The sequence below is a fragment of the Papio anubis genome, chromosome 3 (assembly GCF_008728515.1).
Source record: "Papio anubis isolate 15944 chromosome 3, Panubis1.0, whole genome shotgun sequence".
In the NCBI taxonomy this organism is placed as follows: Eukaryota; Metazoa; Chordata; class Mammalia; order Primates; family Cercopithecidae; genus Papio; species Papio anubis.
Window position 1 is genome coordinate 184,430,604 of NC_044978.1, and position 16,945 is coordinate 184,447,548.

Here is a 16,945-nt window from a genome sequence, read left to right on the forward strand (position 1 = left end):
GCAGACTGGCCCATGTGGGCCACCTGGGAAGGGTGGTGACTTCTGGGAGGGGTGAGGGCCTCAGCCCTACAACTGATCATTGACAAATCAACAACCAGAACAACCCTGGAAGAGACCCTTGTGCTTCAGATGAGATCACAGCTCTGGGTGACGCCTTGATTTCGGCCTGGAGCGGCAAGGGGCAGAGGACCCAACTGACCCCACAGAAAGTGGAGAGGGCCAGCTGCAGGGCTCATGCCTGGAATCCCAGCACTTTGGGAGGCCGAGGTGTGTGGATCACCAGAGGTCAGGAGATTGAGACCAGCCTGGCCAACATGGTGAAACCCCGTCTCTACCAGAAACACAAAATTAGCCAGGCAAGGTGGTGGGTGCCTGTAATCCCAGCTACTCAGGAGGCTGAGGCAGGAGAATCACTTGAACCTGGGAGGAGGAGGTTGCAGTGAGCCGAGATGGTGCCACTGTACTCCAGCCTGGTGACAGACTGAGACTCCATCTCAAACAAAAACAAAAAAGAAAGTGGTAGAAAATGCATTTGTGTTAAGTTACTAAAATGGTGAAAATTTGTTACACAGAAGTAGGAAAACTAGCAAGTAAACTGACTCCCTTAAACTTGAACTCATAAAAGAAAAATCCATTTAAAAAATACCCCCACAACTTTCTTTTTTTTTTTTTTTTTTTTTGAGATGGAGTCCCGCTCTGTTTCCCAGGCCCGAGTGCAGTGGCCGGATCTCAGCTCACTGCAAGCTCCGCCTCCTGGGTTTACGCCATTCTCCTGCCTCTGCCTCCTGAGCAGCTGGGACTACAGGCGCCCGCCACCTCGCCCGGCTAGTTTTGTATTTTTTTTTAGTAGAGACAGAGTTTCACCGTGTTAGCCAGGATGGTCTCGATCTCCTGACCTCATGATCCGCCCGTCTCAGCCTCCCAAAGTGCTGGGATTACAGGCTTGAGCCACCGCGCCCGGTCATTACCCCCACAACTTTCTAAGGTGGTGTCTGATGACCTGGAGATGCTGGAGGGAGCTGCTCAAGCTTGAAGACAGGAGCTGGGAGGACAGAGCTGAGCTGCCCTGCATTATGGAGGTGACAGAAGGGACCCGAGGGAAGTCGAGAAAGGAGACGCAGGGAAGACTGAACAGTGGGGTCAGGAGGCAGGAGGCCTGTCTTCGGGAGGCTGGAAGGGAGGCGTGACAGGAGGAAAGATAATGGAAATTTTCTCCGGAGGTGCTGTGCACCTAGAAACCACTGTACCCCTGCAATCCTAAGCAAGTTCTCTCACAAACACTCATGAGAAAGTGGAGTTGTGTTTGGGGGGAATTTTCTTTGCTTTTTTGAGTTGAGGAATGTTATGGTTAATATTGAGTGTCAACTTGATTGGATTGAAGGATGCAAAGTACTGATCCTGAGTGTGTCTGTGAATGTGTTGCCAAAGGAGATTAACATTTGAGTCAGTGGGCTGGGAAAGGCAAACACACCCTCAATCCGGGTGGGCACCATCTAATCAGCTGCCAGCATGGCCAGAATAAAAGCAGGCAGGGGAATGTGGAAGGACTGGACGGGCTGAGTCTTCCTGCCTCCATCTTTCTCCCATGCTGGATGCTTCCTGCCCTTGAACATCAGACTCCAAGCTCTTCAGCTCTGGGACTCTTGGACTCACACCAGGGGTTTGCCAGGGGCTCCAGGGCCTTTGGCCACAGACATGGCTGCACTGTCGGCTTCCCTATATTTGAGGTTTTGGGACTTGGACTGGCTTCCTGGCTCCTCAGCTTGTAGACGGCCTATTGTGGGACTTAACTTGTGATCGTGTGAGTCAATTCTCCTAATAAACTTCCCTTCAAATACATCTATCCTATTCTGTTCCTCTAGAGAACCCTGACTAATACAGGGAGAAAAGCTCAAAGATGTGAGCGAAAGGACAGCTGGTACATAGGTTACTGAGAAAGTGTAAGGTCTTTACCAGTGGAAAAACTTTTACCCGCTTCTTACCAAATAAATGTTGAACAAATATCTAAAGAACATTAACTGAATGAGGCATAAATTCTAGATCTCACCTTGTCCAGTCGGTCCTGTGTGTCCCCAGCCTGACGTCCACAGCGCAGGCACGTGACAAAAGATGGCCACACGGATGGAGGGACGACGGATGAAGGAGTCACCCGCTGACCCACAGGAAAAAGCCCAGATGCCTTCACTGATGTTGCGAAGACACTGCCCAGACCACGCCCGGGCACAGTGTCAGGCAAAATCTTGCAAACTACTGAATCCTCACTGCCTAACTAACAGGGGCAGTAACTGGGCTCGAGGCCGTGTTTCCCAGTTACCATATCCCCCGCACCTCGGGGCACTGCGGCCCAGAGGTTACCATATCCCATATCCCACCCGGCAGCTCTGAGCACTGCTGCCCGAGGCACAGCGATCCTCTGCTGAGAAGTCAGCGTCAGAGGACGCCAAACGCCGCCCCTCCCCGCCGGAAGTGACGCTGGGACGCCGCTTCCTTGACGCTCTGTCTTCCAAGTCAGTCTCCCGAGCACGTTTCCGGGCAGCTGGAAACTTGAGTTTCAAACTCCAAGTCCGGAAGTCAGGTACTACTTCATCAGGTACTATATTTCAGGTACTACTTTTCATCAAACACAGAAAGGTTATCCAACAGGGAGCTAGAAAGGTGACTTGTGTCCACCCCGGTCCCCATGACAAGTCCCCAGATGGCCTCTCACATTTGACGGCCACGCACAGCGGAATTTGGATTTGGGGTGAGCCCTTCCTCTGAAGGGAGCAGGCAGTCGTGACCTGGAATCGCAAGGCCATCTTGTTGGAAGCTGCTGCCCGCCCCAGAATAACGATGGTCGTCCTTCTGGTGCATGGGTCTTGAGTGGCTCCAGTTGGGTTATTGAGGGATGAAGACTGGATATGAAAGAAATGGATTCAAGAGGCCGGGCGCGGTGGCTCAAGCCTGTAATTCCAGCACTTTGGGAGGCCGAGACGGGCGGATCACGAGGTCAGGAGATCGAGACCATCCTGGCTGACACGGTGAAACCCCGTCTCTACTAAAAAATACAAAAAAAAAAAAAACTAGCCAGGCGAGGTGGCGGGCGCCTGTAGTCCCAGCTACTCGGGAGGCTGAGGCAGGAGAATGGCATGAACCCGGGAGGCGGAGCTTGCAGTGAGCCAAGATCACGCCACTGCACTCCAGCCTGGGCGGCAGAGCGAGACTCTGTCTCAAAAAAAAAAAAAGAAATGGATTCAAGCTACCAGAGGAGCAGCTCCGGGCAAGGCAGCAGGGGTAAGCCTCTTCTCATCACCCCCAGGGAGTCAGCTTTCACCTTTGCAAGTCACGTCTGTGGGCATGCTTGTTGCCCACCATTTATAAAATAAGAATATATAGAAGGAGATAGAATGGATATAACCAGAAAACTATAGAGAGACATAAAATTTTTTTAAAAAAATTGAAAAGATTGAAAAAGGTAACTGAGAAAGGGACCTGAGTGGGAATGTAAATTTGAACACACACAGTGCAGCTTTGCCTTAATGGATAAAATAATGATATGGAAATTTACTTCCACTAATGAATGAAGAAAAATATGTCCAAAGAAAATATAACATTAATGAATGAACAAGAAGGCAAGAAAGAATAATCTGAGGAACAAAACACAGATGAGACACATAGAGATTATCATGTAACTATAACCATTTAGATAATTGCATCAAACATAAATGAAGTATCTCAAGCAAAAGGCACAAATGGTCAGACTGACTTAAGAAAGCAAGAACCAACCTTATGTTGCCTTGAAGAGACAGAAAGAGGTCGAAATTAAAATTTAAGGATGGAAAATAATATACCATGCAAACAGCTAGCATAAGAAAGTTGTCATAGCTGAGGCTATGTGTGTGTGCACGCGTGTGCGTGTGCATGTGTGTTTTAAGACAGGGCCTTGTTCTGTTGTCCAGTCTGGAGTGCAGTGGTGTGATCAGAGTTCACTGTAACCTCCGACTCTTAGGTTCAAGCAATCCTACCGCTTCAGCCTCCTATGTAGATCCTTCTTCTTCAGCCACCACGTGTCATTATGCTTGGCTGATTTCCTAAACTTTCTTTTTTTTTTTTTGGAGAGATAGGAGTCTCACTATGTTGCCCAGGCTGGTCTCAAACTCCTGGCCTCAAGCAGTCCTCCTGCCTTGGCTTCTCAAAGTGCTGGGATTATAGGGACGAGCCGCTGTGCATGGCCTGTAGTAGCTGTATTAATAGCACACAAAATATTCTTCAATAGAATGAGTATTATGAGACAAAATTCAATACAATAGGAAGAGACAACAATTACAAACATATACACATCTAGTAACAGTATGCCAAAATATATGAACAAAACTAATAAAACCAAAGGGAAAAATAGAAAATCTACAATCATAGCAGGAGATTTAACATGCTATTCTCAGTAACAGAATAAGTAGACAAAAAGAAAAAGGTATACAGGAGATCCAAATGACACTGTGAACTAAACTGAATTGACATTTAGAGAACATAATCAGCAACAACTTCATAATGTACGCTCTTTCCAACTGTATGTGAAACATTTGCCAGGACTGGCCATGTGCTCGTCTCAACAGATTTCAAAAGATCAACATCTTGCAGAGTGTTTCCAGACCACAACAGTAATAAATTAGGAATCTGCAACAACAACTAATCGAGAAAGGACCCCAAATGTCTAGAATTAACTCACTTCTCAACACCAATGAGGAAAAGAAGAAATCACAAATATCACTAGGAGATATTTTTACCAGAATAATAAAAACATAAGATAAGGAAAATTGTGGAATATAATTAAGGAAATGTTTAAAGCAAAATTTATAGCGTTAAAAATTATATAAGAAAAAAAGAAAGGTCTCAAATGACAGCTAGAAAAAGAAAGGCAAACTAAAGCTAAAGGAAGCAGAAAAAGGAAATAATAGCCAAAAGAGCAGAAATCAAGGAATAGAAAACAAAATACAAAGATAATGATGAAACCAAAAACTAGTTTTTTGAGATGGTCAGTAACACTGATAAATCTCTAACCAAATTAAGAAAAAAGAGAACACACGAGGCCGGGCGCGGTGGCTCAGGCCTGTAATCCCAGCACTTTGGGAGGCTGAGGCAGGCGGATCACAAGGTCAAGAGATCGAGACCATCCTGGCCAACATAGTGAAACCCTGTCTCTACTAAATGTCTCTAAAAATGCAAAAATTAGCCAGGCGTGGTGGCGGGCACCTGTAATCCCAGCTACTGAGGAGGCTGAGGCAGGAGAATCACTTGAACCCAGGAGGCAGAGGTTGCAGTGAGCAGAGATTGTACCATTGCACCCCAGCCTGGGTGACAGAGCGAGACTCCATCTAAAAAAAAAACAAACAAAAAACAAACAAACGAACAAAACGCAAATTACCAATATCAGAAATGAAAGAGGGGACTTCACTACAGATCCTATAGATAAAAAAGGATTTTTTTTTTTTTTTTTTTTTTTTTTTGAGATGGAGTCTCAGTCTGTTGCCCAGGCTGGAGAGAAGTGGTGCAATCTCAGCTCCCACCACCTCCCGGATTCAAGCAATTCTCCTATCTCAGCCTCCTAAGTAGCTGGGATTACAGGTGCGTGCCACCACACCTGGCTAACTTTTGTATTTTTAGTAGAGACAGGGTTTCCCATGTTGGCCAGGCTGGTCTGGAACTCCTGATTTCAGGTGATCCACCTGCCTCGGCCTCCCAAAGTGCTGGGATTGCAGGCATGAGCCACTGCACCCAGCCAAAAGGGATTCTTTTACTTTTTTTTTTTTTTTTTTGGCTTTATTGAGGTATGTTTTATATGCAGTAAAAGTCACAACTTCTAAGGAAATATTGGGATAACTTTATGCCAACAAATCTAAGAACTTAACTAAAATGGGAAAATTCCTTGAAGAACACAGGACACTAAAGCTCATTCAAGAAAAAAATTAAATAACCTTAATAGCCCTATATCTGTTAAATAAATTGAATTTATAGCTAAAGTCATTCCCAAAGAAGACATCAACCCCAGATGGCTTTGCAAGTGAATTCTACGCAACACTTAAGGAAGAAATAACATCAATTCTATACAGTTATTTTACAGAAAAGAGAAAACTAGGGAATACTTCCCAGCTCACTTTATGAAATCAACATTACTCTGACACTAAACAAAGACAAAAACATTACAAGAAAACTACAAATAATATCCTCATTTACATAAACACAAAAATCCTCAACAAAAGAACAGCAAGTCATATCCATCATATATTAAAAGAATAATACATGTGATCAAGTGGGCTTCACCTCTGGAGTACAAGCTTGGTTGGACATTTGAAACTGAATCAGTGTAATTCATCATATTAACAGGCTGAAAAAGAAAAACCGTATGATAATCTCAAAAGATGAGGAAGAAAGCATTTGACAAGATTTATCAACTATTCATGATAAAAACACTCAACAAAATAGAAATAGATTTCAACTTGATAAAAAGCATCTACCAAAAAAAATTACAGCTTACATTATCCTTAAGGGTGAAAGACTAAATGGTTTCCCACTAAGACAAGAAACAAGGCAAGGCTGTTTACTCTTGTTACTTCTGTTCACTATTGTGCATGAGGACCTAGCCAATACAATAAAGCAAGAAAAAAAACAAGCATGCAGTTTGGAAAGGAAGCAGTAAAATGGGTTCTATGTACCTGTGGCATGATTGTCTTTGTAGAAAATCTTACCAAATACACAAAAGCAGCTGCTAGAATTAGTGAATTTAACAAGGTCACAGGGTAAGAGGGCAATCTAAAAAGTTAATTGTATTTATATGACTAGTAACAAACAATTTTATATTAATGCTATATATTTATATAGTAACATTTACTAAAGTAAATTTTACTTTAAAGAAATAAGAATAGACACAAAAATCTAATGAGGGTATCTGGCCAGGTGTGGTGGCTCCTGCCTGTAATCCCAACACTTTGAGAGGCTGAGGTGGGAGGACTGCTTGAGCCCAGGAGTTCGAGACCAGCCTGGGCAAAATAGTGGGACCTTCTCTCTATAAAAAAATAAAATAAAATAAAAAACAGAAAAAAAGAAAGAAAAATAATGAGGGTGTCTTATTTCTTTAACATTTACAAAATGAAAAATATAAAAATATGAAATCCTTATAGGGAAATTTAACAAAATGTGTGAAAAGTCTGTGCACTGAAAACTACGAAATATTGATGAGATAAATTAATGAAGACTAAGTAAATGTAGGTTAGAAGATTCAATATTGCTAATATACTAATTATCCCCGCATTAAGATATAGGTTCAATACAATCTCAATCAGACATTTTCGGGTAGAAATTGACAAGTTGAGTCTAAAATCTGTATGGACATGCAAAGGACCTAAAATAGCCAAATTATTTTGAAAAAGAGTCAAAATGTTGGAGGACTCACATTACCTGATTCCAGCATTCACTATGGAGCTACAATAATCCAGATACTGTGGTGTTAGCATAAGAACAGACATGGCTGGGCACGGTGGCTCATGCCTGTAATCCCAGCACTTTGGGAGGCCAAGGCAGGTGAATCATGAGGTCAGGAGTTCAAGACCAACCTAACCAACATGGTGAAACCCCATCTCTACTAAAAATACAAAAATTAGCTGGGTGTGGTGGTACGCACCTGTAATCCCAGCTACTTGGGAGGCTGAGGCAGGATAACTGCTTGAACCCGGGAGGCAGAGGTTGCAGTGAGCCGAGATAGCACCACCACACTCCAGCCTGGGCAACACAGTGAGACTCCATCTCAAAAAAAAAAAAAAAAAAAAAAAGAACAGACATATAAGTCAATGGGTTAGAACTGAGAGCCTAGAGATCAATCCACATTTTCCAGTCAATTGATTTTTAATAAAAGTACCAAGGTAATTTAAAGGTATTGGTGATTATTTTCAAGAAATGGTACTGGAACAACTGGACATCCATGTGCAAAAATAAAAACCTTGACTATTACATCACACCATTTACAAAAATTAATTCAAAGTGGATCACAGATGTACACTTAGGAGCTAAAACCATAAAACTTCTGAAAGACAAGGAAATATTTGTAATCTTGGTTTAGACAATTATTTCCTAAGTAGTACATAAAAACCATAAAAGAAAAAAGTAATAACTGGATGCCATCAAAATGGAAAGTTTTGCTTTTTAAAACATGTTGATAAGAAGATAAGAAGGTAGGTCAAAAGACTGGGAGGAAATACTTGCCAAACATTTATCCAATAAATAACTTACGTTCAGAATGTATAAATAATTCTTACAACTCAATTACAAGAAGACAACCCAATTTTTAAAAAATTGGCAAAGGATTTGAAAAGACTCTTTACTAAAGATATATGAAAGGCTCAGTGCTATTAGTTATCAACGTAATGCAAATTAAAACACAATGAGATACCACTGCAAACCCACCAGAATGGTCAGCATTATTAAGACTGACAACACCGTGGGCTGGTGAGGGCGTGGGGCATCTGGAGCTTTCACACTTTGGTCTGGGAATGCAAAATGGTACAGCCACTCTGGAAAACAGTTTATCAGTTTCTTGAAAGTTAAATATTAACTTTAGATACAGTCCAGCAATACCACTTCTAAGGATGTGCCCAAGAGAAGTGAAAACATGTTCACAGAAGACTTGTCCTTGAATGACAATAGCAGCGTTATTCATAACAATCTCAGTTGGAAAAACACCAAATGTCCATCATTTCATGGATGAGTAAACAAATGTTGGTGGAATTCTGCTCAGCAATGAAAACAAATGATCCATTGATTCACACAGCGACATGCAAAAGTCTCCAAGCATTTTGCCAGCAGAAAGAAGCCAGACAGGAAAGACTCTGCTGCCTGAGTCTATGTATGTGAAATTTCATACTAAAGCTACGGTGACAGAGAGCAGGTCGTGGTTGCCTGTGCCCAGAACAGAGGGAGAGGGTGCTTGCAAAGGAGAACGTGGGGGGAGTTGGGACAGTGCTGGATCATCTTGGTGATGGTGACTCATAACGAGGTGTCCAGTTGTCTAAACTCACTGAGTTGTACACTTAACATGAATGATTGGTATTGCACATAAATTGTATCTCAATATAAAAGGGCACAAAAAGTAATACCTGAAGATAGGTGTTACTCATGAACCGGCAATTTCACTAAGTATACACCCCAAAAATGCATGTCCAAATGAACTGGCAATTTCACTAAGTATACACCACAAAAATGCATGACCAAGTACATCAGGGCACACAAATAAGAAGGTTCACAATTTATTAATAATATTCCCAAACTAGAAACGATCCAATGTTCATCAGCAATGAAATGGATAATAAACCGTGTCATATTCATGCAGTGAATCAGTAACCAGCGATGAAAAAGCCCCCGTTGCATGCAACATGGATACACTTCGCAGACACAAAGTTGAATGAAAGAAGCCAGAGATATAAGAATTATGTTCTATGATTCCGTTAATATAAAGTTCAAACACCAGGCAAAATCAAACTAGAATGGTTAGGGATGCTTGTCAAGGTAATGAAAGCATACATAAATGCAAGGAAGTGATTTCAAGTGAACTCAGCAGAAGCTCTGGTGGGAGGGAGGCTGTAGTTGGAAAGGTACAGGTTGTGTACTCAAATCCTGCAATATTCTGTTTTTTGAGTGGAAAGTATACAGATGCTCATTTATAAGTCATTAAGCTATTACATATATACTTTATGATTTTTCTGTGGATCGATTACATTTCACAAGACAAGAGCTTTTAAAGTAATATTTAAGGTGCATTATTGTGTCTCTGAGAACTCGCTGGCTACGGTTTTATGAGAGTAAGTTCTTTCAATAAATCACCAGCTGTGCAGAGTTACACAGAGAGGCACACACTGTGGCTGCGTAAGTGAAAGGTCAGTAGTGATTGTTCTTGGAAATAACACAGTGAAGATTAATAATTTAAAATGTTGAGTACTTACGTAGTTAAAAAGATAAAGGATGAAAGCACTAAAAAGAGGTTGGTGTGTTGGCTTACACCTGTAATCCCAGCACTTTGGGAGGCTGAGGTGGGGGGATCATTTGAGGTCAGGAGTTCGAGACCAGCCTAGACAACATGATGAAACCCCGTCTCTACTAAAAATACAAAAATTAGCCTGGCGTGGTGGTGGGAGCCTGTAGTCCCAACTACTCAGGAGGCTGACGCAGGAAAATCACTTGAACCCGGGAGGCAGAGGTTGCAGTGAGCTGAGATTGCACCACTGCACTCCAGCCTGGGTAACAGAGTGAGACTCTGTCTCAAAAAAAAAAAGTACTTAAAAAGTTAAGTGATAAACAAATTAGAAAAAAAAAAATAGAATCAGCCAAACTAATTGAAGTCAATATTCTAGGAGATTGAATTTTAAATGCTAATAAATATGTAAATATTAAAATAAGGTTTACAGTTGATAGGAAAAATATTCTTGGATTAACACAATTGCTGTTGTAATCAGAAAAAAACCACACGATTGTTTTAAGACACCATCTCTGGGCTTCAGGTTCCTTGTCTTTAGGACAGGAGGGCGAGGTGGCCCCAGCACAGAGGCAGCTGTGGGGACTATATGCCCTGTGTGAATGCTCCTGGCACATCACGGGCTCTGCGATCTTTAAAATAACTCCTCTTTCCCCAACAACCTGTAGAAGTCATTTCTCATAAGCACGGCGCTTCTTTCTGAGGTGGGTGCCCCTCCCTGAGCCCTGAGCCCCGGAAATCACCTGACTAGACTGCAGCTGCCAGAGGTCCCCTCATGGGGCGGAGTTAAGGGGTGGGCACCGCAGGTGCTTGGGGGAAGGGATTCTGCCAGAAAGCAACCGAATCAGCTTTGAAAATGTGCCTGCGTCTGCTCCCATTTCCACTTCTGTTTTTAGGTGTCAGAAACCAGCTCAAGTGTAGAGGCCGTCCCTCTGAGTGAAGGGTCATTGACGGGTCCCTGTGAGCTCAACGGACTGTACAAGGAAACTGCATGACCGGGACCACAGACTGCCCTCCCCTCTCTCTGCCAACCCAATGTCATCCACTCAGGAACACTACTGACCATCTGCAGAGTCTCAGGAAGTGATGGGAAAAGGGCGGGGGAGATGAGCAGGCAAACCTGTGATTGCACCGTGATGGGCAGCAACCCCGCCAGCTCCCCAGTGGCAGGGCTCCTTCTAGACGTACCAGGGCATCCTCCTGCGGGTCCAGGGCCTCCCTTATCCTCAGGGTAAAATCTGAACTTCCCAGCAAGGCTCAAAGACCCTTCTGGGTGGGCATCTGCTGCCCGACGGTGGCACCCTCACTCTGCCCCTCCTACCTGAGGACTTTACTGTGTGCCAGCTCCGGGCTGTCTCCTCCAGGGCCTCTGCTCTTGACATTCCTGCAGCTGGGGCATGCACCCTCCCAGAGCCCCTTCCCCACACCCAATACAGAGATGGGGGCCTGTCTGCGTGTGGGCCCACCTGCCTCACCTGGCCCTGAGCGCCATAGGAGGAGAACCAGCTGACTTTGCCGTCCTGTCACAAAATGGAGCAACCCACCCATTCATTTGTTCATGCGTTCGTTCCACATAGCTGGGGCAAAGCCAGATCCTGATGGGGATGGGAGATGGGGGCAAGCTGGACAGGATCGCAGTGAGCTGAACTCCCAATCTGGCAGGGACACACACCTTTGGACCACAGGGAAATCCTGCCTGTTATGGAGGAGCGTCTGTCCGGGGCAGGGGACCGCAGGGAGGCAGCTCTTGGAGCCTGAGTGTGAGCGGCGCTCTGCCAGTCACTGGCTCCTGCATAGGAAGCCTCTGTGAGGACAGTGGGGCCGCCTACCTTCGTGTGCCGCAAGGACTGAATGAAAAGCTGTGTAGGCTGTGTAGAGCACGCGGAGCAGCACCTGGAGGGCAGTGGGATCCCACAAAACTGAGTTACTCCTCAGTGGGATGAAGCGAGCATCTGGGAAATGCAAAGGCAGACGCCGGTGAGGACGTGGAGAGGCGACACACCCTAGGCTGCAGGAGGTGCCTGTGCAAAGGCCCCGTGGCAGCAGCAAGCCGCCAGTGGGATGGGGGCCTCTAGCAAGGGGCCGGGGAGGCTGGTGGCCAGACTGGGGAGAAATTCTGCAGGACTGACCTGCCTCCTATGGGATCTCTGATGGCAGAAACCCCTCCAAGCTGTTTTTCCCTGCCCTAAGAGGGCACAGCCCCATCCTTCCACCCTCACCCTTTAGGGAGGGAGGAGGATGAGGCCCCATCAGTTCACTTCCTCCTCCAAAGCCTAATCGTCGTGGCTGCAGCAGCCTTGCTGCATTGGGAATGGAGAGGCCGCTCCGCCCTCACCGGAGGTGGCTGCAAACCTCGTTTCCCTGGAAACCGCAATAATCAGTGGAAGTCAGTTCATGGTAAGTCTGCTCGCGCGCGTGGGTGCCACGATTATTATACAAGCTGATTTACACACTGTCCGTTGAAAACCTATGCACCATAAATGCAAATGAAGGGTCACTATTCCTACTGTTCTGGCGAGTCATCGTGCAGGATATACAGGACCGTTCGCGAGGTTCTAAAATCTGCACTCTCTGCTAAAAATACAGTGAAACATGCTCGTCCTCCTCGCAGCTATAGCAGTTGAAGTAAATCCCACGCAGATGTCCAGGAGCGCATGAAGGGCCTTCACATAGATTCACATGGGCAGATGGTTTCCGAGAAAGGTGGGCGAGGGGCCCGCGCTGCCTGCAGCCTGTGGGTGCAGCTTCCTTCAGACAGAGCCTCTGGGGGCTCTGTCCGGGCCCACCGGGCACCATGGGACAAACTGCACCCTTCAGGGGCATGAAGCTCTGCGCTCTGGGTGAGGGCTCCACAGGCTCCACAGGCCAGAACTTGCTAAGGTTGGTGACACTGACGAAGGTGCGTTCTCAGGGCGTCCCTGCACCTCCCCCGGCGCCCGGAGCGCGTTCCCTGCTGCAGCCACTGAATCCGGCGCAAAGTTATTTAACGCTGCAATTAGCCGGCAGGGTGAGTCATCGGCTCCCCAGCCTCCTGCCGCCACAGCAGAAACGAACTGGAAGGGACCAGGGGTGCAGGCCCAGCTGCTCGGCTGAGGGCCTTCCGGAGATGCTCCCATCCCCCCAACCAAGGGGCCGAGGCGAGCTCCTCTCAGGAAAAGGCTGGAGGGCCCAGAGAGGCCGGGGAGGTGACCTTCCCCCACCCCACACACCCAGCCGCCCCACGCCTTCCTCTCACCCACCTCGAATCGTCAGGGTAGGAATGAGGCGGAGGAATTTGCCGCCCTTGTCCCCCTCACTCAGGCCATGAACCGCCTTCTGATGAATTAATTCACGTGCACCCGCGTCTGGGGAAAATTCCTGTCTGATCCAGACGAGCTTTGCAGACTAAAACCAAACGAGACTCATCCTAGGTTCTAAGACGTCGGCTCCAGCTTAGTTCAAATGGCTGGTCCTAAAAGTCAGCGCCCCTACTCATCCCCCGAACCGCGTGCACACGCGCGCGCACACACATGCACACACTACACACGAAACACACCACACACCACACAGGCGCCCACAAGCAACACGCCGCACAGGCGCAGACGTCAGCACTTCCCAGAGACCCTGAACGTCCTCATCCCTTGAACAACCCCCTCCCCCCACAGCACTCGGGCTCACTCCTCCCTTCCCCCCAGCACCCGGTCTCTCCTCCTCCCTCCCCAGGCTCACTCCTCCCTTCCCCCCAGGACCTGGCCCCCTCCCCCTCCCTCTCCGGGCTCCTTTCCCCCCCACCCCAGCACCGGGGCTCTCCTTTCCTCCCTCCTCTTCCAGGCTCCCCCTTTCCCCTTCTCCTTACCCAGGCTCTCCCCAATACCCACTCACCCCTAGCACACGAGCTCCCCTCTCCCCAACTCCCTGCACCCCCATAACTTCCACAGGCTTCCCGGCCGCTGGCAGGCGGGTGGGCGGGAAGTGAGGCCCAGACCCAGTGGATAGAGAGGGGAGAGAGGGGAGCGCAGACGCAGGGGCGCCAAGCGGTGGGGAGCGCTGGGGGTGGGGCCCAGGGGGTCCGGGAGAGCGAGCTGGGGGTGGAGAGCGGCGTTTCCGCAGCGGCCCGCGCCGGATAGGGGCGCGGATAGGGAAGGAAGGCGGAGAGACGCGGCCAGAGACCCCCGCTCTGGGAGGAGGAGGCGGAGGGGCGCCCTGGGTGGTGGCTGTTGGGGGTGGAAGGGCGGAAGGTGGGGTGGGGGGGGGGGGGCCTTGTGGAAGGATGGAAGCCAGGGGCGCGGGCGGCGGCGGCGGCGGGAGGCGGAGGATGCTGGTTCGGCGGGCGGTGGCAAGCGGGCCCGGAGGACGCGTGCGGGAGGATGAGGAGGAGGTCGGCGGTCCGCCGCGCGGTGCTGGAGGAGGCGCAGGCGGCGGGCGGCGGCGGCGGGCGGCGGCGCTGGGTTGCGCGGGGCCGGCTCGGCGCTGGAGGATGAAGTGGAGCGTCCGCTGGCCTGGCGCCAGCTTCCTCCTGCCTCCTGTCGCCTGCGTTAGCCATTGCCGGGTTTCCGGCGGCTTTGGCTCGATGGGAGCTGCTCGCTTGAAGCGGCCATTGCGCTTTCACTGGGTTGCTGCTTTCCTTTGCTTTTTGCTTCTCGGCCACGGTTGCGGACTTGACGCATTTCGGTCGGAGCTGGGCCTGGCCTGGGGTGGGTACTCACGGGCGCCGGCAGGAGCTTCCGAGGCCGCGCCGGGCGAGCCGGGGGCCGCGGCCGGGGCCCCGGGGCCGGTGAGCAGCCAGAACCTGCTTCTGCTCGGCGTCCTGGTCTTCATGCTCGGGGTCCTCAGCGCCTTTGCGTGGCGCCGTGATCACGGCGGCCACCGCGGTTCCTGGTGGAGCCAAGTAATTTACTCACTGCCTGCCCCCGCGGGCGCCAGGTTCGAGCCCCGGCTCGGCCCCAGGTTCAACCCCCGCTCAGCCTCCCCGCTTGCCCCGGCTCGCCTCGGGTGCCTCAAGGCCTCCCCGCAGCACCCTGGACAGCGCCACGTCCGCCAAGTGCCGCCAGCTGAAGGACTACCAGCGCGGCCTGGTGCTCTCCACCGTCTTCAACTCGCTCGAGTGCCTGCTGGGCCTGCTCAGCCTGCTGCTCGTCAAGAACTACAAGTCGCCGCGAGGCCTGGCGCTGTCGGGCGCTGCAGGCGGAGGGGAGGCCGGGCTCTGGCGCGGCTCCCCGGGCGGCGGCTCGGCTCAAGGCAGCCGCCCGCCTGGCCGGGCCAGCGGGCCGGGTGGGGGCGGGCGGCTGCAGCAGCGGCCGAGCGAGGCCTCCATCCTTTCCCCGAGGATCGGACTTGCCGCCTCGGGACTGGGCAGCACAAGGGCACCACGCGGTCTCCTACATCAACGTGGGCGTCCTCCACGCGCTGGACGAGGCGGGCGCGGAGGTGCGCTGCGGGGGGCACCCGTCGGTGGAGCTGCCAGGGTACGCGCCCTCGGACCCCGACCTCAACGCCTCCTACCCCTACTGCTGCCGGCCGCCCTGCGAGACGCCGCGGCCCTGGGAGACCCGTCGGGCCTGCTGAGCCCGCGGGCCGGACCCCCATCCCGCGGACCGTGCTTGCGTTCCCCCCGCCCCGCTCAGGACCCCGGCGGCAAGGGAGGACGGGCGGCGGGGTGGGGTCCAGGGCCAGGCCTCAGGGGCGCTGCCTCTTCCACGTGGCTTTGCAGCCTCCGGCCTGGCCCCCTCTGCGGGCTCCGTGACCACAGGAGGGGGCCCCTGATGTGACCATTTCTGTATCTGGGAGGTTTCTCTTCTTATTTGTGTCGTTCATATCTGGATTCCATTTTCAAGTTTACAATAAATGTTTGGGCTTGGCTAGCCCGACTGCACTTTTCTTGGCAAGTCCAAACCCTGGGGCTGCTCTGCCTGGTGGTCCAAGGCGAGGGGGACAAAGCGAGCGCCCCAGGACGGCGACTTCCCACGGAGGAAGAGCGGACAGAGACGAAAAGCAACTGGTAATTCAGGAAAGAAGAAGCGAAAACACCCAACGGCAACACTTTGTACACGGATGTGCCTGCTTTTGTTGATACTTTCTTACTGTAAAGCTCTCCATAAATAGTGAAAATGTTTGGTAAATTTATTGCAATTTAAAATTGGTGAGTTCCTTTATTAAATTAATTGCTATGTTATTGGAGAATATTCATCAAATTGGAATTAGAGGATGTCTACGCACAAGTCAGTGTTGGGGGAAATGGTTTCATTTGGTCGGACAGACGTTGAGTTTGAACAGTTGTATTCTGCTAGCTAGTTGACTGAATCCAGCCTCTTTCTAAAGCTAACTTTCTGTGTGTGTAGAGACACTGATGCCACATCCCATACATTTCTTTTCTTTCGTTTTTCTTTTCTTTTCTTTTTCTTTTTTTTTTTTTTTTTGGAAACTGGTTGTGTGGTTTCAACTGCAAAGCAGAGCTTATTTTTGGTTAATACATATGAACAATCTAATCCTATTTTGGAAAATCAGTCATAGTTTTTCTGGCATAGATAATTTTCCTGTTGATTATTTCGTTAATCTGGTAATTTTGAGTATGATAACATTTCATTTAAAATATACCCCGTAATCGCCTTAATTGATGTGAAGGTCATACTTTTAAATGATGAGGATATGTGTGTGTGTGTGTGTTTTCACACATGATATGAAATGAGTTCCATATGCTGGTGGAGTGTGTTTCCATCTGTCTGCTGGGCTGGCTGGTAGCCAGGCCAGCTCCAAGTCTTGGGAAAATGTGATCCGACTCCCACGTGCTGGAATTGTGGCGCCAGGGAGGTAGCTGCTGACCCTGAGCAGCTGGGAGCAGAGCCACAGCCTGGTGGGAAAGATGAGTACCTCCTGCCGGGGGACCAGGAGGCAGCCAGTGCTCTGTGGGGTGAGTGCCAGCACAGAGCAGTTAGGAGAGAGAAGCTACAGAAACCACGTGTAATATCTGTATTG

At 49.0% G+C, this 16,945-nt stretch overlaps 1 protein-coding gene and 1 long non-coding RNA gene across 2 annotated transcripts; one reads left to right on the forward strand and one right to left on the reverse strand.

Annotated features, from left to right (window-relative positions):
• Nucleotides 1–5,774: 5,774 nt before the first annotated feature.
• On the reverse strand, nucleotides 5,775–7,694 carry LOC116274231. The gene is made up of 2 exons (XR_004182877.1): nucleotides 7,655–7,694; nucleotides 5,775–6,361 (listed from the first exon to the last, which is right to left on the reverse strand). It is a non-coding gene; the product is annotated as an uncharacterized LOC116274231 (long non-coding RNA).
• Nucleotides 7,695–14,243: 6,549 nt separating this feature from the next.
• On the forward strand, nucleotides 14,244–16,583 carry TMEM271 (transmembrane protein 271). Its single transcript, XM_031664834.1, is given in 3 exon segments — nucleotides 14,244–14,816; nucleotides 14,818–15,299; nucleotides 15,301–16,583. Coding segments are annotated over 3 exon segments (1,293 nt in total). The 3' UTR covers nucleotides 15,539–16,583.
• The last annotated feature ends 362 nt before the right edge of the window (nucleotides 16,584–16,945 follow it).